The sequence below is a fragment of the Caloenas nicobarica genome, chromosome 12 (genome assembly GCF_036013445.1).
Source record: "Caloenas nicobarica isolate bCalNic1 chromosome 12, bCalNic1.hap1, whole genome shotgun sequence".
In the NCBI taxonomy this organism is placed as follows: domain Eukaryota; kingdom Metazoa; phylum Chordata; class Aves; order Columbiformes; family Columbidae; genus Caloenas; species Caloenas nicobarica.
In genome coordinates, this window is record NC_088256.1 from 7,179,514 (window position 1) to 7,206,552 (window position 27,039).

At 43.6% G+C, this 27,039-nt stretch overlaps 1 protein-coding gene across 1 annotated transcript; it reads left to right on the forward strand.

Annotated features, from left to right (window-relative positions):
- Positions 1-1,245: 1,245 nt before the first annotated feature.
- On the forward strand, positions 1,246-26,409 carry LOC135993679 (sodium/hydrogen exchanger 2-like). Its single transcript, XM_065643686.1, is given in 13 exon segments — positions 1,246-1,372; positions 1,375-1,611; positions 3,069-3,532; positions 4,113-4,363; positions 7,946-8,163; positions 9,668-9,864; positions 14,815-14,904; positions 16,827-16,897; positions 18,022-18,186; positions 18,836-18,950; positions 20,294-20,428; positions 24,781-24,847; positions 26,273-26,409. Coding segments are annotated over 13 exon segments (2,274 nt in total).
- The last annotated feature ends 630 nt before the right edge of the window (positions 26,410-27,039 follow it).

Consider the following 27,039-nt stretch of genomic DNA (forward strand, 5'->3'; position numbering starts at 1 on the left):
TTTTAAATATACAAAATGAGAAGTGGCACCAAGTTAAAAAAGCTTGGTTTGCTAGAAGACTGCTTTAATGAGAGGCGTGTTGCTTTGCTTTAAAGTCAGCTGGTGCGGTAAAAGCACACTATAAATTCAAATTAACCATGGTAAAGTGGAAAGAAGTCACTCCTGGAGTGTGTCACTGCAGCTCTCCCATCTCCCAAAGTTTATCCCCCTCCTGCTTTACAAGTCGGATCAGAAACAGGGAGCTCAGGTGGTGCTGAGAAACCAGGATCCATGCCTGCGCGGTGCTGGATTCTGGCTTTACAGCAGGAAAGTGGGTCAGCAGCTCGTTACTGGCAGCTCGATTTCGGGGGGATTCGGGAAGCTGAAGAGAAACAAACAGGCCATCGATCAGTCCAGCAACAGCCCGCGGCCTCTGTGTTTTAATTACATGTGTTCTTGGCACCAAATTCATCCCTGTTGAAACATCGTCAACTTAAATGAAACTTCAAAGGGAGGAATTTGGCCCAACGTGTGTGGGGTTTGTTTGGTTGTTGGTTTTTTTCCCCTCTATGTTATTTGCAACAGTGTTAGATATATTAATAACTATTATTTTTCTGTCTGTCCAACTTTTCTAACCAAGCTCACCCCGTTTTCAGTGCCGTTTTCACGTAGGGAAGAGAGATGAAGACAACTTTTCCTGTTAGCCCTTGTGACAGGAAGAAGCTTTAAGCAATAGTTGTAACTTATTCCTCCAGGACAGGTGACCTCCCTCCAGCACAGCGCTGCAGCTCTGGATTTCGCAGAAAAAAACTGGGTGCTTTGCTTGATTTACCAAACAGACGTTCCGATTATTACTGTTGCAGTGAAGCCCACCATAAGATTGGTCCATTTCTGGATGGGGCTGGTTTATGTGGGACTGGTTCCATCAAAGCCTGGCTGCTCTAGCAGCAAAGATCAATTTATTTATTATTTATTTTTAATTTTTTCTCCCCTCCAAGAGAGGTTTCTGAGAGACTGGAAGCCCAAATATTTCAAGCATTAGGACTCAAATGCAACTCTTGTCCCTTTCTCAAGCCTGCAGAGAGGTGCAGCTGGTCGAAGGGTGCAGGAGGTGTTTATTCAAGGGAGTATCTGCAGGAGGAACCTCTGCCCGTCTGGGCACGTGGTGCTCCAGGGTGCGATTCTCCCAGCTGGAAACTAAAGGACCAGGGAGGAGAGACAGCGTGAGGCGGAGCGGCTGCTCCTCTCTTTGCAGCAACCCATGCAATGAGAGCGAGCCGAGCTCCGCTGTCTCCACCAGCGCTCCCAACCACTCGTCCTCATTGGGAGCAGCAAGTGGCCAAACCCCCGGGGCAGATGGAGGGGCAGAAACCAGGCTGCAAAGCTGCAGCTGCATCCTAGCTTGGTCCTTGCTGTCCTCTGTCGTCCAAGCCAGCAGGGCCAGGGTCCCCCAGGGCTCCCCAGCGATGCCGCTGCTGGAGGACGCGGTCCTGGAGAACATCAGCTGGGTTGGCGAGGAAGCCCAGGGCAACGAGTCCTCGGAGCACGCGTTTTTCTCTCTGGATTATCAGCATGTTCAAGTCCCCTTTGAAATCACTCTCTGGATCATGCTGGCATCCTTGGCCAAAATAGGTGAGGCATCTTGAGTCGGTGAGAGGGTCTCCATGGGGGTGGTGTGGGCAGGGGCAGCCTTTGCTTCACCCTTTCTGCAACCTTGGAGCCTGAGATAACACGCCACGTCCTAATAGTGTGTGCCAGGCATATTGCACACACGGAAAATTGCTACCTGGTTGCATTTTAGATTGGAAATGGTGGTTTTCCATCTCGAAGTTCACACCTGTGCATGGTGCTGCTGTTAGTAGGAAAAATATCAGGGTTTCCAGGAATTTAATTTAACTGCAGTGCACACCAAGGTGCGAGTTCATCTCCATGAGCTTGCAGGTTGCCCACTGGCATCTTAATCTTAAAATGAAGACTTCTTGGGCTTAAAAAAGGGTTCTCTGTCTGGCCAGCTGCAAGGAATAATTCAATCTGTGTGCAGGGTGTTTTAGAGCTGAAAATAAAATCTCTCTGCATCAGGGAGGTTATCTGTGTAATGACACCATAGAAATTATATTTTGTATAACTCAGACTTTCTTTTTTTTCTTTCTTATTCTACAAAACTGGGCATAGGAAAGCAGAAATTATGTGTATATTTTTTTCAGTAATTGTGGTCACTTCTGTTAAATTACTGCTATATCATTTATTTTGTAGCATTTTTTTCTCTTTTTTTTCCTCAGACAGAAGTCTCTGGGATTCATTTACATCAGAATTTATTTCAGATGGAAATGGTCTTTTCATTTTGCTATTCTGCGTGTTATATGATAAGATCTCAACTTTATTAACGTGCATGAAGAAATAATAATGATCACAATTTTTTTTCTTATTACCCCTATTCCAGGTTGGTTTGTATCAATTACTTTCTTTTAATAGCTCACCTTGAGTACTTGTGGTGGTTGTCAGCATTTCTCTCTAACATTGGATGTTGCACAAGGCTGCCTCATTGGACATTTTTCAGTGTTGCCTTTAGCTTTAAGTGTCAATGATTAAACAATATGAAAAGTGGCACCATTTATAATTAATGAGAATGTTTTTATAATTTTTTTTGATGAATGGAATCTGCATTGTGTTTAAAATTAGCAGTTGCTATTTACATTAGTGCTGAAGATGGCGTGCTAACTAGCTTACATCATAAATAATTCCAAATACTTTTTTATTTATGCAGATTACTTAGTTTTTCTATTTGTGTGTTACCTAAAAATATATCTTTAACCTTATGCTATGATGAAATGCAGTCTTAACCAACAGTAATTTTAGGAAGTTTCGTATTTTTCAGTAAAATTTTAGATTTTCTAGCCAATTTTTGATTGAGCGGCTTCACCTTAATTGTGTACATTTATTACTACTCCAAAGCGCAGCTTGCTGAAGGTGGGAGCACAAGGACCTTCCTCACCCCAACAAGGAGCTGGTTGATGCTCTTCAGCCAGTTTGGGCTGATAAAAAAAATATATATATGCTTTTTTTTTTTTTCCCTGTTCATCCGCTTCCAGGGTTCCATCTATACAACAAACTGCCTTCTGTCGTTCCCGAAAGCTGCTTATTGATCTTTGTAGGACTCATCATGGGAGGAATCATCTACGGCTTAAATGACAAGTCGCCGCCTGTCATGGACAGCGACATCTTTTTCCTCTACCTGCTGCCGCCCATCGTCCTTGATGCAGGGTACTTCATGCCCAGCCGTCCCTTTTTTGAGAACATCGGCACTATCCTCCTCTACGCGGTCGTGGGGACAATATGGAATGTATTTGGGATCGGCTTTTCGCTGTACGGGATCTGCCAGGTGAAAGCCTTTCACCTCCAGGATGTGTCGTTGCTCCACAACCTCCTGTTTGGCAGCCTGATCGCTGCCGTGGATCCCGTGGCCGTGTTGGCGGTGTTCGAAGAGATACACGTCAATGAAAAACTACACATTTTGGTCTTTGGCGAATCACTCCTGAATGATGCAGTGACGGTGGTAAGGACCAGCCTTTGTTCGGAGTGTTTGATGTTCAGGAGAAGGATGGGCTGGTGCAGAGAGGTGGGATCTGCAGGGGTTAAAGGTATCAACAGCTTCTTTTAGCAGACGACTCCTCGTCCAAGTCTCTGGCCTGAGGTCCTGAGAAGCTTTCAGGTGAACAGCTCTTCAACTGTATGTCTGGGGACAGAAATGCACTGGAGTGCCACAGCATTTCCCAGATAGTAGTCTGACCTCCAGAGAGGGACACTGACCCTTCACTGGCAGAAGTCCCAGCAGTGTATGTTGTCATTGCTACATATGGCCATGTCTGTTGAATACGAGGAAGAGATTTTTTTAGACTGGGGATGGTAAAACACTGGCCCAGGTTTCCCAGAGAGGTGGTGGATGCCCCATCCCTGGAGACATCCCAGGCCAGGCTGGACGGGGCTCTGGGCAACCTGAGCTGGTGCAGATGTCCCTGCTCATGGCTGGGGTTGGACTGGATGAGCTTGGAAGGTCCCTTCGAACCCCAACTATTCCGTGATTCTGCGATAACCTCTTGTTAACAGCTGTTTTTCCTCTTTCATTTTTCATCCAGGTGCTCTACAAGCTATTTCGATCTTTCTGTGAAATGCCAACTATCAAAAGTGTGGATGTTTTTGCTGGAGTTGGACAATTCTTTGTGGTTGGGCTAGGAGGGGTTTTAGTAGGTCTTATTTTTGGGATGACTGCTGCCTTTACCACGCGATTCACCAAGGATATCCGTGTCATCGAACCGCTCTTTGTCTTCCTGTACAGCTACCTTTCCTACCTCACCGCTGAAATGTTTCACCTTTCGGGCATCATGGCGTAAGTATGTCCCAGAATCTCAACTGTCCAGGAAAGCTTTTTGACTATTTTACTGAAAACTATCAGAAAAAAAAAATTAAAGTAGGTTTGCTTAGCTGGAAATCTCTGCACGGCAGTGAACAGCAAGTATAAAAACCTGTGGAAGAGCTGAGAGGTGTAACCATGTTTCACCCATTATACAATTGCACATCAATGGTAATTGCTGCAAGTCACAAGCAATCCAGATGACTTCTGGGCAAGCTTCAGATGGCTGGTCGGTTTATGTAGGTTATTGAGGAATGTTTATTTAACTCCATGTTTTCTGTTTGGAAACCTTGAATGTTCAAGCAGTGAGATATCTAGTGGGTTTGGCGGAGCCAGAAGAGGCTTTCTTGGCATATTTTGTTATTTTCCTTGTGTGGCCCAGTCAAAGCTAATGTTTGAAGAGCTGCAAGGAGTAGTTAATCAACTCCTCAGAAAGGTTTGGTCTGAGTTTACAGGACGTCTGTTCTAGCACCCTCCCCCTGATAAGCATGCCCTCCCCTCCAGTTAGCTTTGGGTGATGGCCCCAAAGACCTTATGGTGACAGAGTAAAGGAGTGATGGGGTGGGAACTGTGTATCCCTTACTGGAAATAGTCCTGCTGTTGGGGAGTGCTTTGGAGATGTAACTTGGAGATGCAGATTTAGCACCAGAAGAAGGTCATACACAGCTCACGAGACTGTCCGGCCTCCTGAGTGAGGCTGTTGCATTTTCATGCCCCGTGTGTGTGTCCACCCATCATCTGTCCCCATCAACGCTGGAAATCTGCTGGGCAATTCCAGCCAAATCTGTCAGAGGTATAGGTTTCAAAGGCACTAAACCTGAACCATTTGCTATAGCACAGTCAATCTATACACTCTTCATTTTAGGAAACACTTTAGAGCACTGACAGGTTTTCTTCATGAAGCTCTTGTAGAACAAGGGTATAGCAACATGGGGCAGATGGGGACAACCTGTGTCCTGCAGCTGGGTCCTGTGCTCTATCAGATACCATCTCGTGTGGCCCTGTGGATCAGCAAAGCAAAACTATTCGTTTCTATAAATTCAGCCTTTCCCAAATTGTAATTTCTAGACAATACAGCCAATTTATTTTTCTTTTTACTGGGTAGGTCTTCCAATAAAATCAATAATTATGGGCCAGAACCTTCAATTTTAAGAGAGGGAACTGAGCTTTCTGCTGACCTCGTGCATTTCACTTGCAGAGCAGGGGACAAGAAAAAATAGATGTAATAATCCTAAAGGTCAAAGAAAGCTCACCTTGGAAAGCAGAAACAGATGAAAAACTGTGTGATTCAGTCCTGGTTTCTGGGGACTGATATCTGTTGCACTTGGTTCTCCTTCCTAAACTAAGACAGCTGGTGCTGGGGAATCACAGCCAACTATTTAATATTTCTCTAAAGACTATAAAGTGCACTTAGACTGCATTGATAGCTACAGTGTAAACAACTGTAAACCTGATAATAATGAAGATTAAAAGAAAATTAAAAAATTAAGTCAGATACCAGCTAGACACAGGAATATCTGGGAAATCTATTTTAAAACAAATGACTGCTTTGGATAGAAACCATTTCTGTATCTTGCAGATTTTGTTTCCTTGAATGGTTAACAGGAGCAATATTCTAGCATTACTGAAAACAATTCTAGCTCTGGGAATAGGTAAGAGAAAGCCTATTTATAGGAGCATGAAACAGCACAGTGAAATAAATATGGTACATAATCATCGTGGAGCAGAAAAACATTCAATCCTAATGGTGTCTCTTTCTATCAATCACAATCTACTGTACCCATTATGGAACCCATTTTCTATTCTTTTGAATAATGCATTGTTTCTAAAGCAAAACAATTGCAAAGGCAGCTGATTCCTGCACTGCTGGTCTTATAATTGCCAAATTATAAATGCCTCTTTTATGTATCTTGATTTCAAACAATTCATTTGTGACCAGGGAATACTGTGTTATAAGAAACAGATCTTGGCAGTTTGTTTCTTTGAAAAATAATTTGATTGCCAAAAAAATCAATTCCACACAGTCCACAAAAAATCTGAGAATGCAACTCAATCTGCTAAACAATTCTGCAAGTGTTTTTTGGTTTGACTTTTTTTTTTTTTCTTCCCCTGCCGAGTGGGGGAAACAACTTCGAAGTTGTGACAGAACAGGTCAAGTTTTTTCCTTGTCTGTGAATCTGCTGTGAAGCCATATCCTTTTCCCAAGAAGTGTTCCCAAACCACAGCTCTGAAAGTCACTTGCCCCTAAATACTTGTTGGATTTCTTAGTTCCTGCTTGCAACCGTTTTATTCACTCTGTATCCAGAGGCAGATACAGAAAGAGAAGAATTTATTATTTTCTTTGTAGCCTGTGGTTCCATCTCTGTTACTCTTTCTGGCTCCGTGCTTTATGCAAAGTGAGTCAATCTAAAGAGGATAAATCAAAACCGACCAATTTCAGAATGCTTTAAAGTATTGGTACGTTTTCTTAGGAGATGAAACACGTGAACTCGAAGAACATTAGATGAAAAAGAGATTTGAATCTTGGTCTCATGCTGCTGGGTAAAACGGGATCTTTTTCCCCAGTAAGAGTATCGTGGCTTTTCTGAATCTGACCTTTGGCATCCTGTGCCTTCTCTACAAGACCTCTCCCTGAAGTTGCAATTTCAGACAAACCCAAATGTTTCTTTCTTCTTCAAAGAGTGCGTGGGTTTTTTATGGCAATGAGGAAAAGCAAATAACAGCGTTTTTTTAACTGAGGGAAATAGAGGTGTCTTTGGGTTTGTGTTTGTTTGAATGCAAAGCCCAGTAATCAGTAACTCACAGTGGACAGAAGTACATCTTCATTTGAAAAAGTGGAAATCAAATCTCAGAAACGTGAAGCCATTTTGCTATTGCTGGTACAATATTTAGAACAAAAAGTTTATTTCCAGGTTAAAATGTAGCTTTGACTCTTCAGGCGCTCAGCTTTTTTGACCTTCTAAGATTGCTGGCCTGAAAATGTACTGATGTTAAAAAACTGATGAATTAGGCTAACCACGTGTGCCCTGTAACTTGAAAAACCAACTATTCATGAAAAATTGCAAGGTGGAAATTTTAAGTGGTGCTGCGTGTTTCTGAAGTGACCTTGGATATGGAATATCTGAGGAAATCAAATGTTTCAACTACAAGAGTCTCCCCTTCCCTCAAATATCTTTCATCTGAGCAAAATAGATAATGTGGGCTCCTAAGCATGAATCTTTTCAACCCAGATAGAGTTTGGCAAAGTTAAAGAGCTGAAAACAGTATATTGTGATAGGAAGAGTTGAATGTAGCTAATCTTAGGTATTAGGTGAGGCTATGGTAAATGCAATACATTGTGAGTTGTTTATTTGTTAAAAACCAGATATATTATCTATGTATTATCTTATTGTCCTGGTGGCCCTCCTGATACTATTGGACTAATGTAGGAAGTGAATCCGTGTCCAGTGAGATGTATGCAAACATCTAAGGCTTGGTGAAGCCTATTTTTTTATAAATGACTATGTGTTGATTTAGTGCGCTTAAACAGAAAAGATTGTTTCATTTTCTTTTTCTCAGCATCATTGCTTGTTCCATGGGCATGAAACGTTACGTGGAAGCCAACATCTCTCTGAAGTCTCACACCACAGTCAAATATTTCATGAAGATGTGGAGCAGTGTTAGTGATACCCTCATCTTCATCTTTCTTGGAGTTTCCACCATTGGCGAAAATCACGAGTGGAACTGGCCGTACATTTGCTTCACTGTCATCTTCTGTCTCATTTGGAGAGCACTAGGTATGGTGAAATTACAGACGTATTTATTTGTTATTCATGGGAGTGAAAAAATATGATTCTATTAAATAAGAGAATGTTCCTGCCTTCGCCATCATCCTCTGCTGCTCCCCCTGTACGTGTGGTTATCACAGATGAGAACACAAGGACTGAAATAACCGAGCACACATTTTGGCAAAGAATTTGAGAGCTAAAAAACGTTCAACAGGATTTGTGTTTACAAACCACGGAGCCAGAGCGAACTCAAATTTGATAGACACTTCAAGAAATTGCTTAAATAGGGTAGGCCATGATTAACAAGATGTAGCAGAAAGGAGTTTATTAGCTGTTAATATCTGCCGAGGTTTGTTTTAATAACTGCACCATAAATGCACTTGGAAACTTGCTTGTTAGTTGTGTGTACCTTTGAATATTTCATTATGATTAAGTGGTTTTCTGTTAAATTGTTTGCTCAGATTAAAAGAAGTTCTGAGTAAGTTTGACATTTTTTTAGCTCAAAAATCCTTCATTGCCAGACATAGGAAACATAGTAACGTTACAAAAGCACAACTCTGGCTCTCCAAACACTTCTCATAGCACTAGTATTTTTGAAGTTTGTTTATTTTACAAGCGCCCTTCAGAAAAGCAGAAGTGATGTGGATCCAACTAATTCCCAGTAAAAGTCAATGTCAATCTGTCTCATCAGTTCTCAAAGTAGCCATTAATCTGCAGAAAATAAGATGTTTATCTGTTTGGTTTAAGATCACATCTTACTGATTTAAGGCTTGATGTTTTTTACCTTTCTGTGTATGCAAATGACTGTTGCAAATGACTATAAATTACACCAATTGCTGTGTGACCTTACATCTTAAATTCATAAAGTAGAAATCTTTGAGCGAAAGATTTGTGAAGAAACAACAATTAACACAGGCAGAATACAGCTACTTATCCAAGTTACTGCTTGGAAACTTTTGGAAATTAGAGGGCAAAATTGTTGCTGATGGCTTGCCTTGAGAACACTTATAATCCGAGCAATTTAACCATTTGTTATCACCAATTAGAGTAAATCAATTAATATTTTAATTCAGTTCTCGGAATCTGGCTCTGTATAATTAGGTGAGCAAAGTTTCTGAAGGAAACTCTGGTTTCCCGTCTGGACTGTGATAAGCACAAGGCTAAGTTAAAAAACCAAGAGAATTTGCTGTAAAATGGGCTGCCTAAAATTTCGTAGTTGTACCAAGCCCCCCAAACTGCAGCCAGTCAATGGCATTTGTAATCTCCCAAATCAGAAATGTGTTGGGGATTAATGTTTATCTGGACAAATCAAATGCAAACCTGTTGGACCAGGCTGGAAGAAAAGCCTTTCTCCAGTGGCGTATTGGGAATATACCAACTTGGGCCCTGGTCAGTTCCTCATGATTGGTGTTTACCAGTTCGGTGAAGTTTTACGGTAAAATATGTCATCCAATTATGAGTTTTATCAAATTTCTGTCTTTGATGTGCTTCCATTTTCTTTCCTGCTTTTCAGGGGTTCTCGTGCTGACTTTCTTTGTGAACAGGTTTCACGTGAACACCATCACCAGCAAAGACCAGTTCATTATAGCCTACGGAGGTCTCCGAGGAGCCATTTGTTTCTCTTTGGTTTTCTTGCTTCCTGACTTTCGCAGAAAGAAGCTCTTCATTGCAGCAACAACTGTTGTCATCCTCTTCACCGTGTTCGTACAGGTAAAAACACTCTCAGTGTCATCAGCAGATGTAAAGAATGAGCACAATTTTTCTTTTTTTTTTTTCTTCCCCAGAAAAATAACCAGTACTAAACCATTAGATGGATACAAGAATTTACTGGTCATTAAAACTTTCCCTCCATTAAGTTGTTAGGCATATAAAAATTTTAAATTATTACTGAAAGAGGCAGAAGGTGTGAGAATGTGTCACTCATTCATGAGGTTGACTATCATTTTTCGACTTAAAGCATGTGCCATAGCATTTTCTGTGATAATTTGTCCTGTTGTTGTTCTGGTCCTTCCTTACTGGGGTAGCAGTGGTGAAAATTGGGAAGAATTATGCTGGCACAGGTTTCTCCTCTGAAGCAGTGCTTCCACATGTTTTATGTGAGAGCAAAGCCAACACGGATCAAACTCTATAGGTAGTTTGCTGTTTGAGCAAGGGAAGAACCGCTTGTTGTTGTCAGCCAACACTACCTGAGCTGTGCGGTACCGAAGGTCAGTTCCCTGATCCCAAAGGTGAGAAGATAGAAGATACTAGAGATGCTGCAAAGCCCCTGAACGTGGGCAGCAGGAATTTTAAAAAAGGTTTATGGTTTGCTCATCTCTAGTTTTGGTAGTTCGCAAGTGGGACAATTTAAAGGGACCTAATTTTAAAGGAGTGAGTTCTTAACATTTTCCGAGACTTAGTGCTATTGTATTGGGGCATCCAACAGCTGAAGCAACAGCAGTCGTTAGTTGTTTATCTAAATATTTTGTGTATGTCTGAGATGTTTTCACATGCATGCAGCAAAGCAGCTGCAGTTATTTCATGATGATGCAGCAGGAAGGGGGTTGTTTTAACCCTTCCAGTGGAAAAAAAAATTGAGTGTGTTACTTGTTATAAAAGGAAGAAAAATCAGAAGCAAATAAAGTCATAACACATTTGATTTATTTGCTTCTCATTTTTCTTTTAGAGCTGATCCCTAAGCCCTCTTTCTTCCTGCTTTCTCCTTCTGCCCTGGTGATTCTTGGGTTATTTCGTACCCAGTGGGAAAGCTGCCGCAAGTGGGTGCAGCTTGCACCCACTCGTGGGGTGGCAGTGGACACCTGAACCCCCTGCTGCCAGGGCAGCACTGGTTGTTCGGAGATATTTGGTTTATTATTTAAAGCAGAAATGTACTATTTTAATTTATTTATTTTAATTTTCATTATTAGTATTTATTTATTTAGTTAACTGTATTTTTTACTTAATTCTAAAAAAAAATTATTTTATCTTTTTAAAGACTGATATCTGCTGTGGGTGTTTTTGCAAAGCCCGGTTCCACAGAAAAGCTGTAGGAGCATCTGCAACTTGAGCTGCTGCTGGGGAACATCTGAGAGGGGCCACATCTGTCCCCTGCCTACAGCTGCACAGGGGAAAAGGAGCCAGGGCAGAACTCGGTGCTTGCATTGCTCTCCTTACTAATATGCTTTTATTTCTCATGGATTCTTAACCAGCACCCCTCCAGGTGTATGATGGAGAGAGGTTTTCTCCCCCTTAGGCACAGGCTGAGGGTGTGAGGAGTTTTTGTGGAGCAGCAGCTCTTGGCGTTGCTGTGACATCTAGTGGCAACCGCGTTCTTGCAGCTGTCCGTGGGATGAAGGTTTTGGATGTGTTTCCTTGTTCTTCTCTGCCCAGCAGCAAGTCTTTAAAAGAAACACTCCTTTGGGGATTTATTTCTCCAAAATACACCTTTTAGTTCACATGGCGAAGGTTGTGACACTTGAGGAAGGGATATGGTGGAAAAACTGGGATTGTCTGGTCCTGAAGTGAGCAAGGCTGATGTCTACCTGGTGTGCTCTGTCCCGAAAAGTTAAGAATGGGTCTCCATAGGGCTGAAGAGAGTGGGGTTGGGGTCTGGGAATGATGCTGTGCAGAAAAGCTGCGCAGGAGCTCCACTGCTCAAGTGCGTGAGGTCACAGAATCATTTTGGTTGGAAGAGACCCTTAAGGTCATTGAGTCCAACCATAACCAAAATCTGGCACTAAACCATGTCCCTAAGAGCCTCATCTATATGTCTTTCAAACACCCACAGGGTTGGTGGTTCCACCACGTCCCTGGGCAGCCTGTTCCACTGCTCGAACACCCTTTCCATGAAGAAATTTTGCCCAATATCCAATCCAAACCTCCCCTGGTGCAACTTGAAGCCATTTCCTTTTGTCCTATCACCTGCTACTTGGGAGAAGAGACCAACACCCTCCATGCTACAAACTCCTTTCAGGCAGTTGTACAGAGCGAGGAGGTCCATGGAGAGCTGCTGACCCAGGGCTGGGCTCCTCCTCCTGCCCTTGGATGCAGGGAGCAGAGCAGCTTCTGGGGCTTTGAGAGATAGCAGGTCACAGTGACAGCTGCCGAGCGGCCCCATGGCTGAGTATCATCCCGCAAGAGCGAATTCCTTCCATTTGGCCTCTCTGGAGCCCTCAGGTGTGGGCGTTGGGTACTTGGGCAATGCAGAGGGTTGGGGTTGGCTCTCTGCTTCCCCACGTCCACCTAATCCACACCACGAGCTGAAAAAATGGTCAACAAGTTTGATGTGCCCATGGGCTGAGACCTGCAGGGCAGCTGGACCAGGCACAGATCTCGGGCTGAAAGGAGAGAGCTGGGGCCAGGGATGGGGGAGCATTGTTAGGTGGAGGTTGACAGTTTTAAGATGCAAATGTGGGTCAGAAATTGAAGACACGGTCACTAGGCATGTCCACTCATGCGGAGATTGTCTTGAGTCTCAGACAAAGGTTGTTCTAAGGCAGCAGTTCTGTTCTGCTGGGGCTTCAGAAAATCCTCCCCAGGACTGGGAAAAGGGCTTTTGTGTAACCTCAAAGCTCAACTGGTGATGTCATCTCCATGCTAAAGAGTGAGAGTTAAACAGGGTACGTGTACGGGGCAACCGCTTGACCTTCAGCCATTCAGCAGGAACATAACACCTCTAAAGCCAGACTTAGCTCAGGCTCCAAATACCTGCAGTATTGCATAGCTGAGGCCACCACGAGAATGGGAGCAGGATGGAGTAAACTTAAAAGCTGAACCAAAAGGATATTGCTGTAGGTCAGCACAGAAAACAGACATAAGAATAACAGAAGCAGGTATTGAAGATGGACGGTCAGAAACCTGGGTTTGCAAATGCATCCTACAGCTTCTGGAGTCCTGCTGCCAGCCATGTCGATGGACGCAGGACTGAGGGGTCTTGTCTGAGCACAAACACACTTAATTTTCTTGGAAATCCTGACCATGCTGCCTTAAAGTCCTCTTGTTACACACACTGGCAACCAATGCGTGAGCAGTTGGGCTTGTCCATACGTGGGCCTATCAGTGCATTGTATAACCCAGGAAACTTGGCTAGTTTTGCTTTTCTAACTAGGTTGCATAAGGCTCTTGCCACAAGAAGCACAGTTAATGAGTTTGAGGAGGCTGACTAAGCAATGGTTGAGTTCTCAACACTTCCAGGCAGGCCTGGATATGTGCCACATAGACCAGAAAGTCCTCCAAGGACCTGTGGGCTTGTCTGCAATGTCACAAAAACCTCTTATTGTTCTGCCTTTCAGTGAGGTTTAAAAATTAAATACCATGTTCTCCATCTGAAGTTCACTCTCTCAGTCTATTTGCCTCTGACTTCTTCCATTAAATTGTTAGCAAATATAATAATTGTGAAGAGTTTTTGTTGTTTGCTACAGGATCACTGGTGGTAGAAAAACTTTGTGTGTGCTGTGATAGTGTTGTCAGCATGGGGTGGTGCACTTCAGATGCGTTGTCCCTGGTGGATGGAGGAGCATCCTAGTGGACCTACCAGTGTGTCGCAGTCTGCTGGCCTGAAAACAACCTGTGGGATGCCCATAATGCTCCCAAAGTCAGGAAAGGGCCAAAGGAATTCAAATGTTTCTAAATTTGGGAATTCTGATCACAAAACTCCAAAATGCCACTTTAAAATGAAAACAAATGCAGCTGGTTATCCAGTGAAGGCAAGAGACCAAATTGCATAGTCTCTGCTTCGTTTTTGTTGCATCATTTTTTTCAGAATTTTTGAGTTTCATGTTATTTACTCTGGATAGCGATGCTTTTTAAAATCGCTCTTAGCTATTAAAATGACACATTAATTGTTTCTGCAATTAAAAATGTGTTCAACTATCCTCCGTGCCAGCATTTGTGACATTCAGAAGTCATAAACATCAACCACTCCATCATTTTTGCTGTAAACATGTCCTAGAAAAGTCATTTCATACCGAACCCAAACTAAGAAATGCACCACAGCAGCATTTTATAAGTTCACACATGAGGCTTAAAGGATGTTAAAACTCTTCCCTTGACCCTTCCCACTAGGTGGATACTTTGATTAGTAAACTTAGCCACCGGCTGGCCATTTAGGTCGTTGGAGTAATGATCTGTGACATATAATACTCAAAAAGTTAGCAGCCAAATGCTGGCAGAGGCTGAATGCTGGCAAAGGCTGCATGCTGGCACATCTCAAGAACTATCATCGTTTCAGGCGTTTGAACTTTGAACGTTTCAAGCCCCTTTCCATCTGGTGGGCTACAAGCAACAGCAAGCCACAGGCTTGACCTTGAAATTATTATTGGTTGACTTTTTGTGGTCTTTGAGATGCCAGATGAGGAGAGCAGAGCATTTCCCCTCTCTCCCTACCCCCAACCTGAAGTATGTGAGCTCCCATTGTCAGGCTACTACCATGAGCAAACAACATGTTTGACTTACGGTTGGAAGAAGAGAGTTTCTAGCATTGTCAAAACTTCACAGATTTTTATCTTGCTAATAAAACTGAGTAGATGAGAGACGCCGGCTCAAACAGCAGGTCTTGTTCTGGCAAAGAACAAGGTAGCTGTGGCTCATACCCATGCTGGTGATTTTGGTTCCAGTGCAGGAACCACTAAGAACATTTGACGTGAAGAAAAGCTGATTTTTGTCTTTGTCGTTGTGCTGCAGGGAATGACCATCCGTCCTCTCGTTGACTTATTGGCCGTCAAGAGGAAAAGAGAGAGCGCTCCCACAGTGGGAGAGCAGATCCACATTCGGGTAAGTGATGTGTCCATGGACACACATCCAGAGCTCTCCAATATGCTTTGCTGATAGCAATATGGCTCTTCTGAAATGTGGAGTGCCTTCAGGGGCTCTACAGATCTGCAGTTTTACCTGAATCCTCTGCAGGTCAGTCCCTTTCCAGCTTTGAAATTCTATGCAGCTTCCTAACCATGGGTTGTTATTTGCATTGGAACAGCAGCCACTGACTCAACTAGGCTGGTGTTGCATTAGGAGGTGCACAAACACGACAGGGAAAGACAGTCATTCACCCCAAAGTTTATAATGGGACCTAACTCCAGCTTTTCTGCTTCTCTGAAAAGAGTGAAAGAAAATGAGACTTGGTCGCTTTCAGGATTAGAATCTTCCGTATGTTCACCAGTCACTTGACCACCATCAGTTTGGAGATTTTTGCAAAAGAAATTAGGAAAGGGAGGGCAAGGAAAACACCGTATTGGAAGGAATCACTGAAGTCACCATAACCCAAAGGTGGAATTTAGTTCACCTTGCTCTTGCCATCCAAACATTGGCCTTTCTAGTTACAGAGGACTTCTCCACAGAGTGGGTCAGCTCCATGAGAATGCAAGGTCCTCTGCCAATCCAGCTCTGGCCAGGGATTTTTTTGATGCTGTGATACTCTGAATTTAGTGTAAAATAACGTTTCTGAATATAATTGTTTAGACCAAGTCACGTTTATGTAGGTATGGTTCCTTCAGGAATATTTTTGTCTTCTTTTTGGGTAGCTAGAAATAAAGACATTAGGTCTGAGGACATTTGTAAAACCTGTTTGGCATCCTCACAATTAGGTTGTATTACAGGGCTTTGTCTGAGGTTAACAGAACACTTCAATAGGCTGAAGAGGCTTTTCCTATCACGAACAGAGGGTACTTTCTTCTTTTGTTAGTGTATGAATAGTAAATCATCTCTGGAAATGTGTTTATTAGGAAATGTGAGCTGAAAATGGCTAAGTACCAATTAAGTTGAGAAGGTAACAATGCAGATAGTTGGAAACCAGGCACACAGAAGCCAGAAGTGTCTTTCTGCCTCAAATTTATTTCTCTGTCCAGATTACCAGAGCGGGGGCTGTTGTTTTTCAGTCCTCGGGCCACAGAGCTGCTAAAAGCAAATGTGAAGACTCTCATCCTCTACTGGCTGCAAAGCTGAGTGAACCGCTGTGGAATTTTTCTGTCTCTGACCCCACAAGAAAGAGTTATTTTTATCAGAGCTTGAGGAAGATCCAGGGACATCATCAGTACCAGGGTGTGGAGGGTCATTGGCTGTGGTGGAGCAGAGACCTCTCCCAGTTTAGAGATACCAGCAGGAGGGAAAACAATCTGGGAAATCACAGGGATTTAACTTCTAGGTGGAAAAACCAAACTGTCTGGGATTTTTAATACAATTTTAAGCAGTACTAATGTTTTTGTATTAAGCAAGATTTGGCCAATGATTTCATTCAGTGGGAAGTGCCTGGGGAAAGGCAGTATTTATTATTCAAGTTAAAGCATCATTTGTGTGTTATCTACACCTATATCTTGAAGATACAGATCTCTTGAGACAAATTGTCCTCAAAAACCTCAATATGAGCGTTTCCCCCTTATCAAGACCCAATATGCAGGACATGCAATCCATCGGCCATCCTATATGTATCACAGAGAGCAGATGCACATCCCTCTGCAATTATTCTTTGCTCACGCAGACCTGAAAGCAGCCAAACCACTTATTGTGCTCCAGAACCGAGGGATGCGCGTGGATGCCCGGATGGGGAATTAGCCTGACATCCCCCTTCTTGTTTACTGGTGCTGGGTAGCGAGCCGAAAGCATCCCCGGTTTGTCTGCTGGCTTTTGATGTTTGCTGACTGAGTTCATCATGTATGCAATACGTGCAACCGGTGTAAGGCAAAATCCTCTCTTCTGTTTAGTTCTTGGATCATTTGCTGGCTGGCATTGAAGATATATCTGGACACTGGGGACAGTATTACTGGAAAGACAAGTAAGGATTTGCCAAAATACAACTGTGTGTACACGTGTAGAACAAAATGAGGCTGGTTTCTATTCCCTAAGTTACCCCTGTGGGCACTTGAGCCTGGTTCATCCTTGTGGCACAACCAAGGTGACAAAGGGGTGGCTTTTCCTTGGCCAAGGTGCAGGTCACATATTGTACTTCACCCTAAAAAGTCTCCTTTCTCCTCTCCTGTTTTGTCTAACCCTTCTTGTCCAAAGAAACCTGCTGGAAATGAGAGGGCCATGCCCTCCTGCCTGCCTGCCCATGCGGGAGCTGAGGACCCCAGCCCTGTGTGTGCACAATTAATATTAAAAATATGAGCTTGCAGCACTTGGAGGGGCAACCACTTGTGGACTGACAAATTACAGATGATCTCTACAGATTTCTGTAGCAACGTGTGCGGTTTTTGTTAAGTTCTGGTAGATTGTACACACAGGAGAATTTTTTTTAAAAATGCAAATAACATAAAATACACCAATAGCAATCTACCAGGTTTAATTCCTAGTCTGTGTAGACGTGGATGCAGCTAACTTCATGGTGGCTGCTAAATGCAGCTGGCAGGGGTTTTATTGGAAATGCCAATGCTTCAAAATGCCACTAGAGGGTTTGGGAATCGCTGCTGCTGAATCCTGGCTCCTTGTGAGCAGGTTTGCGAACAGCCAACAACAGCCAAACTGGAGCATTGGCATTCAATACCGGTCAGATTTTTCCCTAATGTTGTGCTGCATTTGAGCAGAAAGTGAGAGGAAATGGCTCAAGAGGGAATCTGGAAGTGTTTAAATCTATTGCACCCCTTGGGGCTATTGCGTGTTACTTGTAGTGCTTAGAGTTTATGATAAATCTGACACTTTACGGGGGGGTTATTGTATTTGGCAAAGTTTTAATATCATAGCTTATGTACTGGAGTGCAGAAATAATTAGACACTGACTGTTTGGACCAGTGATTTCTGGAAAGAAGATAATGAAATACAATGGAATATGGGGCAGTCATGGACTGAGAACCTGCAGTCTTGCTCAGGTCCGTTTTGATGCTGGGGAGTCATGGGAGGAGGCTAAGCCGATCTTGGTGTGTTGTGTTTTGTTTTTTTTTTTTTTTCTCTTTCTTCAAACAGATTAGAATATTTCAACAGCAAATACCTGCAGAAGATCCTGCTTCGAGAATACGACCAGCCGAAATCCAGTATTGTGCTTCTCTATGAAAAGCTGGAGCGGAAACATGCCATCGAGCTGGCAGAAGCCGGGCAGCTGGGCCGTGCCCCGTCTCACCCCTCCTTGCTGTAGGTTGTCCCCTTCTGTCACTCCTCCCAATCCTCCCACCGGAGGGAACAGTTATGGAAAGCTTTTACAAACTTCTCTGCCTCCTCTGCTCTTCCCTGCTGGGCAATCCCATGGGAGGAGCAACAGAGCTTGGACAGATGCAAAATAAACACTACTTAAAAATGAGTAGGTGCGTATTAAAAATGATCAGGTGGATGAGCAATCTGCTGGCACTGATGGACAGTTTCTGATGTTGTGCATGGAGACTCAGCTCTATCCCCCACAGAGTTATGCAGAAATGGTGCTCTGGGGAACAGGCACCCTGCACCATTTTTGACGCCTTTATGCTATTATGCATGTTGAAGGGACCCACCAGTGAGAACGAGTATCGGGCTTAGAGAGCAGGCTCAAATATTTGCAAGTCAGAACGGCCGTCTCATCTCTCACAGCCGGTTTTGCTCTGCCACAGCTCTGCTACCCGCTTAACCCCGGAGCACAGGGCTGGCACGACTGATGCAAACACCAAATGCCATTTCTGCCGCGAGCTCCAGCTGCGGGAATCAGCACTCGGTCGTGTCTGCTGGTGGTGGGGTCTCAAAGGGCTCTGGGGACGCACCAGTTGTGCTGCTGTGCATCTTGTAAAATAAGGTATTCTGGTTTTCTTTGCAGCAACAACGACAGAACTGTCATAACAGACAAAAAGTTGGAGGATACTGTGAATCCGGATGTCCTGGAAAATATACAGGAAATTTTGGCAAGGAACCTGTACCGCATAAGGAGAACGGTATAACTCGTCCCACAATCTGTATTTTAGGTGTCCAATAACAAAAGTTATCTCAGTTATCCTAACAGCCTGAGCAGATGTTATGATTATTTACATAATTACTAATGATGTCTCTTTGTGAGCAGAGAATAGTTGGCTCTGTGAAGCCAGTCTCAATTTCCAAGTCAGTGGCACATCTCTGTTTGCAGCATGACAGCTTCTGAAAGGTTCACCCAGTCAGCCTATAATTTCATAAAATATTTTAGGCATCAGTATCCAGAACCAGAAAGGAGGAGCACGTGAATATTTGGGCGTCAGGTTAGCAGATCCAGGAACTGCAACAGCTCCTGGCTGCCTACAGGGCAGATCAGGGATGGAGTTCTCCTCACATTGCATGTTATTTCAAGAGAGCACAGTCAGTGAGCTGCACGTGAGAATTAATCTGCAGAGATTTGAAAACCGCTTGGCAGTTTTGCCATGAAACTAGTACAACTGGTAAATAACATCAAAACCACTTGCTGTTTACAGAATAACTCAGGAATAATCTGTCTGGGGTTTTACACAGCACCTAGGACTGTGCATTGTAATTGCTGCTCACATGGTGGTACATGGAGCCTTATCCTTAAAATCCACCTAAGCCTTTGTTTTACGGATTATGCACGAAATACCAAGTCCTTGGGGATGTGGCTGGTGTGGGCAGCTCTGCACAGAGGGATCAGTCACCCCCTCCTGTCCCTTTGCTGAGTTGAGAGAAGCAAATAGATAAGGCTGGGAGGAAACCTATAGGAATGGTGAATGGGTTGGAGATGAAGGCAACACCTCCTGTTTGTATTTCTGCTGAAATCCAGCCTCACCCTTGTAGCGACAAAGTTACCCCAACTGCCACTGATGTTAGTAGGAGACTTCACTTTGGTTAGTTTACACCTTTTGAAGCACAGTTTATCATTCCTGTTGATGCTCTTGCATTATCTATACATGAAGGTGAGGCTGATATAAAATGTTGGATGGCTAGGCAGAGGTCCTGAGACAGCTCTGGCTGAAGAAACCTCTAATGGACTCATTGCATGAGGTTGGTGTGTCACCTGGACTAGCAGAGATGCATCTCAGACTTGTCATTCAGTGATTACTTGGGCAATTTTGTGTAAAAAAAAAAAAAAAAAAAAAAAAGCAGATTTTAGAGTCCCGTCTTCCTTCCTTGGCTCTTTTTCCCTCCATCCCCACCTCTCATACTCGGGTGGATCAGTTTATCTTCATGGCTAGATGGGATGGTCATGGGGAGTGATGGACCTTGGAAGACACGGGCACAAGTGAAGGGATGAGGGATGGTCCTACCGCAACCCTGGTCTCTCTGGTGCACCATGCAGGGACCGGCGTACAGCAGGCACACCCTGCCTGGAGAGACCGAGCCCGGGGAACATCCGCAGGAGATCCTGATCCTCCGGCACAAGAGCCTGCGGGTGGAAGCGAGCGGAGGAGACGCGACCGGCTCCAGGACAGAGGTAAGAGGGAGCGGGGATGGCTCGGACCTGCAGAGACCGTGTGCAGGTATCATGAGCGCTAGCAAGAGTGCTCTTTGTCGCTGGTGATATTTCCTTTTAGAGATAAATTTAGTTGCCTTAAGGAAATTAAAAAAGTGTCTCTTAATCCTAAATTGCATTCCCATGAGTAGGAGATACTGAGGAAAAAAAACCCAACTCTTGACAAACAAATGAGCCATCTTAGGTGCAGCGCTGTTCAGTGCTTTGTGAACACAGGCTCCTAGCCATGCTAGGAAAGTTATTTACTGAGCAAATGTTATTAATTGGGCTTCAGCCTGTAGATTCAGAGGTCTGTTTTTCCCATGTTTTCTTTTCTGGGAGATTTTGTCGAAGGCCGGAATTTGGTACATCCATTGTCAGCAGTCCAGATGGACTGTAAATATTTGAAACTGTTTGGCGGGGTTTTTTTTTCCTCCTAACTCTTTTGAAAGGACAGAAGCATTATTATGAGCTTTCTTACTTATCCTGGAGATGAGGTTTTTGTTTTTAAAAGCAGTTCTGGACAGACTTGAAGAACGTAAAATAGAAGGAAGTGTTGCATACCGATTCCTGGGAGAACCATTTCAAGTCCGAATTTACTGCTGGCACAGCTCCATGACAGTTCATTTTTTCTGAATTAAAGGAGAAACATGGTAAATACAATGTCTGTGGCTGGTGAAGACTTCCGCTGACTTCTTTGGAAATCATGAGAGAAGCTGGGCAGATCTTTCCCCCTGGAAAGACGAAATGGGCCAGGAATGGTGCACGAGGAGCAGACTTGGTCTTCTCAGTTCTTCCCATCCTCTGTAACTCTCAGTCTTCAGGAAAAGCAATTAAGTCCTCCCAGTATTTTGCTCGCAGACCCGCAGGTCAGCAGCAGTAACTGCTGAGCCGTCCCTGAATTTCACCCACTTCTCTGAATCTTGGGTTTTTGCTCAGGCTAAAGCACCATCCAAGTGCAAACTGTGGTATCTGATCTGGGCAGCGAGACTCCATCGCTAAGGAGAACAGAATGACCTTTTAAAAAGAAACAATTAATTTTTCTTTATTTAGATAGTAATTTTCTACAACAGCACAAGAACTCGGGACTGCCACAGGCTTTCCTGCACTCTGATTTCTTTGTTCAAATGCCAGTCACTGAAGAGCCCACTGAGAATGGCACCAATGCACCAAATTCTGCTGCGTCTCAGCCCTCTGTTCACAGAAAGGTGTTCTGGCTCTTGCAAACGACTTAAAAGATTTAATTTGATCATTTACATGCTGATTGGTACTTACAATTCAAAATAGATAGGCAAGAATATGGCATGTTCCTGTAGAACATTTGGTATAATTAAACTTCAAAAGAACAGCATCAAGCTAGGGCTGATTTTAAGTGCTATGTTCCAGGCTTTTAAGGACATTTGATTGTTAACCCTTGTGCTCCCATTAGGTTCTGAAGTGCATTTGGTAGGAAATTTAACACCTTTGGGAAGACTGTTTCTCCTGTTAGTTTGAATTCTTACAGCTGGCCTTTCAGAGGACAGAATATTTTGGGGCAAAACTGAACAAAAAGTAAATTCACTCTGTCTCTATACTGACCCATGGACGGCGGCTGATGCCCTGTGGGGGTGGCGAAAGGTGCTGTGGGTTGTGCAAAATGCCAGTTTGGTGCTGAATGCTGCCGGCTCATAGGAGTCATTTGTTGGTGATAATTCTACCTCTGTACAGCAGCTACCTTTGTGCAGTCAAAGTGAAGCAGATGTACACACTGAGGGCTGATTCCAGTGACATCTGTAAGGGTGACTCTAAGCCCCATCAGCATCCCTCTGCACCCAAAAGGAAAAATCAGGCATGCTTTGTGTGAGCAGCAGCCTATCTGCTCGTGTTTTAGAATAGCTGCCTTGTTTTACTGCAAACAGAAATGAGGAAATACTGAAAAGTGATGGGATAATGTTCTACGAGAGCCCTGGAATATTGGCACAGCGTGGGAGGGTGAGTGAACACTGTTACTTCACGCTGTAGAAGGACAGACTGAAGAATTTGTCAGCAGAAAGAAGGAAAACTGTGCTAATAAGTAGATTCCATCCCGTTAAAAGCAGCTCAATATTTTAAGTTTCTAGGAAAAACATAAACCACTCAGATTTAGTTTTATGCCAAGTTGACAAGCAAATGGCATTTTTGTGTTTAAAACAGAGATGAATGAAAAATATGCCTAGTTAGCGTCTGTGAATTTTCTAATTGGCAGATCTTTGTAGTCCCAAAGGGAAGGGCTTGGCCTTCCAGGTTTTGAGTCAGCAAAAAAACCCAGACGCTCTCATGCCACACATTTTTCTATTCTGCATTTCACCACGAGATGGAAGCATTACAACTGTCTTTGCAAACCCGACTGGAAATCGAGGAACAAACTTCAAGCAAAAGAGCACCGAAAACCCTCCGGTGCTGGTGAAACACCTGCATGGCTTCTATTGCCAGTCTATTGAAAAAAGCTTTGGTGATGCGTTCCATCGGTTGGGTGTTATGAACTGAGTGAATAATTTAAAAATCTCTTTGGTTCAGTAGAAACACTGCTTTTTCTACTTGCTGGCTGTCTGCATATCTGGTGGTTTGTTGGTTGTTGTTTTGTTTGTTTGTTTTTGTTTTTAGTGAAGTTGCTTAGTCCTTTGCTATTAAAATATGAGGCTGTTGTAGTTCAGTTAGATTAGTCTCAGAATTTATTAGGTGCTGGCTGGTCTTTTCCTCCTGCATCAGCCACCACAAAATAAGGTATGTATGGAAGAGCATCTTTCTATAGGTCTGTGGCTCCGCCGGGCTGGGGAGGAACCAAGAGTGAAGGTCATCTCTCCTGATGGACAATCCACCTCCTTCCACAGTCAGTGTGGAGAAACCAGTGTCCTCGCCAGTACAGTCTATGGTCAACACTTTGGCTTCAGCTGGATCAAACCATCTCTTCTCTCTAAGCTGGGTGGCTTTAGGTGCCTTGAGGGTCTACTGCACTTTGGGTATCTGCCTTTGCTTTTATGGTAAATGCTGCCTTAGAAGCCCCTGCCAAGGAAGGGTTGCAGGATGAATAGGGAAGGCAGAGAAAAGAAGAACAATCCTCATCCCTCCTGAGCCAACGGCACAGGTTAAATGGTTTACGCCAGGCAGAAAAACCTTGGCAAGACTACGAGGTGGCTTCAGATCTGAATCAGAGCCCAGAGGATTAACTCCAAGACTATCTATTTCCAGCAGAAAGCTCACCTTCCTCCACCTGAGGACAAAATTCCTGCCGAAGGCTGATGCTTCCCGGAGCTGGGCATTGCGGTGGCTCTGAACGCTGCCTGGATTTTGAGCTTGCATTATTTTAGGCAAGGATCCAGTGCAGAGTACCTTGGCAGGGAGGTGTCTGAGACCCAGGATAGCTTTTATTTACCACTGAGCACCCAGAAAATCCTTGCACCTGTAGCCAGGCAACTTCGTCCTCTTTTCCTCTGCCAAAACCCAAGTACACTCCCCCAGAAGGAGCTTATTTGGAGCTGCCCGTGAGCCATGTGCGTAAATGACATTCTGCCTTTGGTAATTATGTCGGAGCCCTTTCATGGAACATGCTCTAAGAATGTTAAATGCCCCTGGGAATGGCTTTCCAGGGAGCCGGGCGATGCTACTGGAGCTGAGAAGGCATTGTTATTGAAATGGTCAATAAAAGTGCGAACAAGGGATGGAGGGCAGCGGTCCTCGTTAGGGGAGGGAGGAGAACAAACCGAAACAAAACAGAAAACAGGCCTGGGAGGTGTCCAGAGTTATTTTGGCAGTCTGGGTTTCTGGACCAACGTGCCAATTCACAGCTGCATAAGAGACTTATTCCCAGTTTACAGAAGCACTGAACAATTCAGGCAGCATTGTGCTACCGGATTTATGGTTTGTTTTTTTTTTTTTTTCCTGGAGGGTGGAGATTAGCACTGGAGTGAAAGGACAGGGAGCTCGTTAGTGCAAGCTCGTTACCTGCCTCCTTGGCCTGCAGCCAAGGTGGGGAGCAGCCAAGGTGAGAAATGTCCATGTTCTGGGGATGGGCTTCACCTGCCTGGTCCTCCCCGCTCCAGGGCTGCTCCATCCCATCCCATGCCATCTGCCGAATCGCTCCTGGAGAGCTCAGACCTCTTCCACCAACTCTAAACAAATCAGCATCCATAAATATTTCCTGCCATCTCTTTGGTCTATTTTTAGCAATAGTTCTTGTTGTTTTTCTTGGCAAAACAAATGCAGATGGAGTCCTTGGGGATTGCAAATGGCTTGTTTATGAAGCAGGAGTGTTGTTAACAGACCTGCTCGCGATCTTCATCTCAATGTATTAAACTCCTTTTCCTCTTTAATCACAGAAAGGTGATTCCTACTTGGCGCAGGGTGACTCCAGCCCGCAGCCCAAGCTGTGCCGCTCCTTCACCGGTAAGCTGGGGGGTTCTTCATGTTCCACCAAAGACTCAGATGTTCAGCAGCGATTGCAGATTATTCCACTTATGGTGATGCTAATGCATAAGCTACAATCTTATAAAAATGAATGATATTTCAGTAAAGTTCATGCCCAAATACTTTCCAAAAATTATATTTTTTTTTGCTTGCTAAGCGTTATTAAAATGCATTTTGAGTGTCCCATTAGCAGCACTGTCTGTTTTGAGTATCTGTTACAGAAAGATCAGTGGCTCAAGACCTCATGTTTTTGTAAACCCGAGCTCAGTTTTCAGATAGCTGAAAGCTCAGTTTTCACATTAAAAAAAAAAAAAAAGTTTAGTATCAGTGAAGCCTCACACAAAGTATAACTGGTTGGAACTGTAGCCAGGGTCATTTTAGCCTCTGAACTGCAATGAGATGTTCAATAGGAAACTGAACACTGAATTTTTACGATACTTGGCACAACACCTTTTAGCACCGTCACAGCTGTAAAAGTGATGATTGAAAAGACGCAGTTTTTGTTGAAAATAACGAAAAAAATAATAGTCTCCCGACACAGGCTGAGATAGGTTAAGGAGCTGGGTCTAATATTAACATACAGAGTATTTCTTTATTACATAGGTATTGGAAAAATATCTAAGAAGTAAGAAATTTTCCTTTCAATCTTTTTGTGTCCTATTTCTAATGTTTTCTTCCTTTGTAATTTTACTGAAACAATTAACTGAACACTTGCTAGATAAAGAGCCATAGAGTAGCTGGTACCTTACTAGAGGTTTGCAAGAGCTGATGGGAGGAACACGACTGTGTGACATTTGTGTGTGCATATCACAGACATCTGCTGGGGATGTGGCTATTTTAATCCATATTTTATCATATATGTTTAAACCGCATTCTTCCTGAAGAAAAACATGAGTGTGAGCAGAGCAAAGTGATAGAAAGCAGCATTGCCGGGTGGGTTGTTTTTTGCCCCAGGGACAATGTGAACACAGTGGCCCCCGACATCGACCCTTCCATCATGACTGCATGTACCTCCTCCCAAAAAATCACTTAATGTGGCAAAGTGAAATTATAGGTGCTCCAGCAGGACATCTGCATCTTGAAAAGCTATTTTAAGGTAGTCACTGATATGAGTTTTTGTTCTGCGAAGTTGCTAATGCGGCTTGACTAAAGAATGATGATATTTATCCAGATACGTAACCTGTTTCAAAGTACAAAATAGGTTTTAAATTGCCTTTTTTTTTTTTTCCATTGAAACACTGATCTTTGCCTTCTGTTTTATAATGGAAAAGTGATCCTTGCAGTGGAACAGCTCATCCCTGATGAGCAAACGGCCACCTCAGTAGCTCTCGGTATTTCTTCATTCCTGTTGACCCACAAAGGAGAACATTTCTCATACACGTCTGTGTTTTTCTATTCCCGCAGTGGGGAATGCAGAAAAAGTTCGGGAAGTGGAACGGAGCCGCTCGAAGTCAATGTGTGTCATCCCACCACCCCAGCCCGGTGATACGTCCAGGAGTGAGAAGAAAGAAATGGAGAAAGAACTGACTTTGGAGATGTAAAGGCACAAATGATGACACTGGTGTCCCATTAGGGATCAGACTCCATTGCATGGATGGCTACTATACCTGTAGATAATGTAAACAAGACAAATATTGAAAAGGACTGTGTGGACAGGGCAAAATATCCCGAGTGGTCTGCATCAAAGCGTGAACTCTCATTGCACGATGCTGGGTGTTTAAAGGGAACCAGGGGAAAAGATGCAGAGCTGAGCACTAACAGCGCAAAGTAATGTCTGTCACAAAATCGGTTTGTTCAGCCCGGGAAAACTGGTGAAACTGTCTGCAGCTGCAAGAAAGGATGTTTTAATATCAGATTTTCTCATTAGTCAGCAAGGATAGACTGAACAGCAGGGAGAGTTTAGATTATGTGTTAGGAAAAACTTTATCATCTCAAGGAGAGTTTTATCAGGCAATGGAGTGTGCCACCAGGAAAGAGCAAAAGATCTCTTCTGCTCCTCAGGGTCCTGACTATGAACGTTAATGACATGAAGTCCAAAGTTAAATCATATAGTTAAATAAGGCGTTATGTCACCCCTTTTGCAGGGCAGGTGCAGGTAAACCCCAGGGATAGGACCTGAGGAAGACAGATCCTTCCACATTTGGGTAATTTCCTTTGAAACTCCAGGTAAG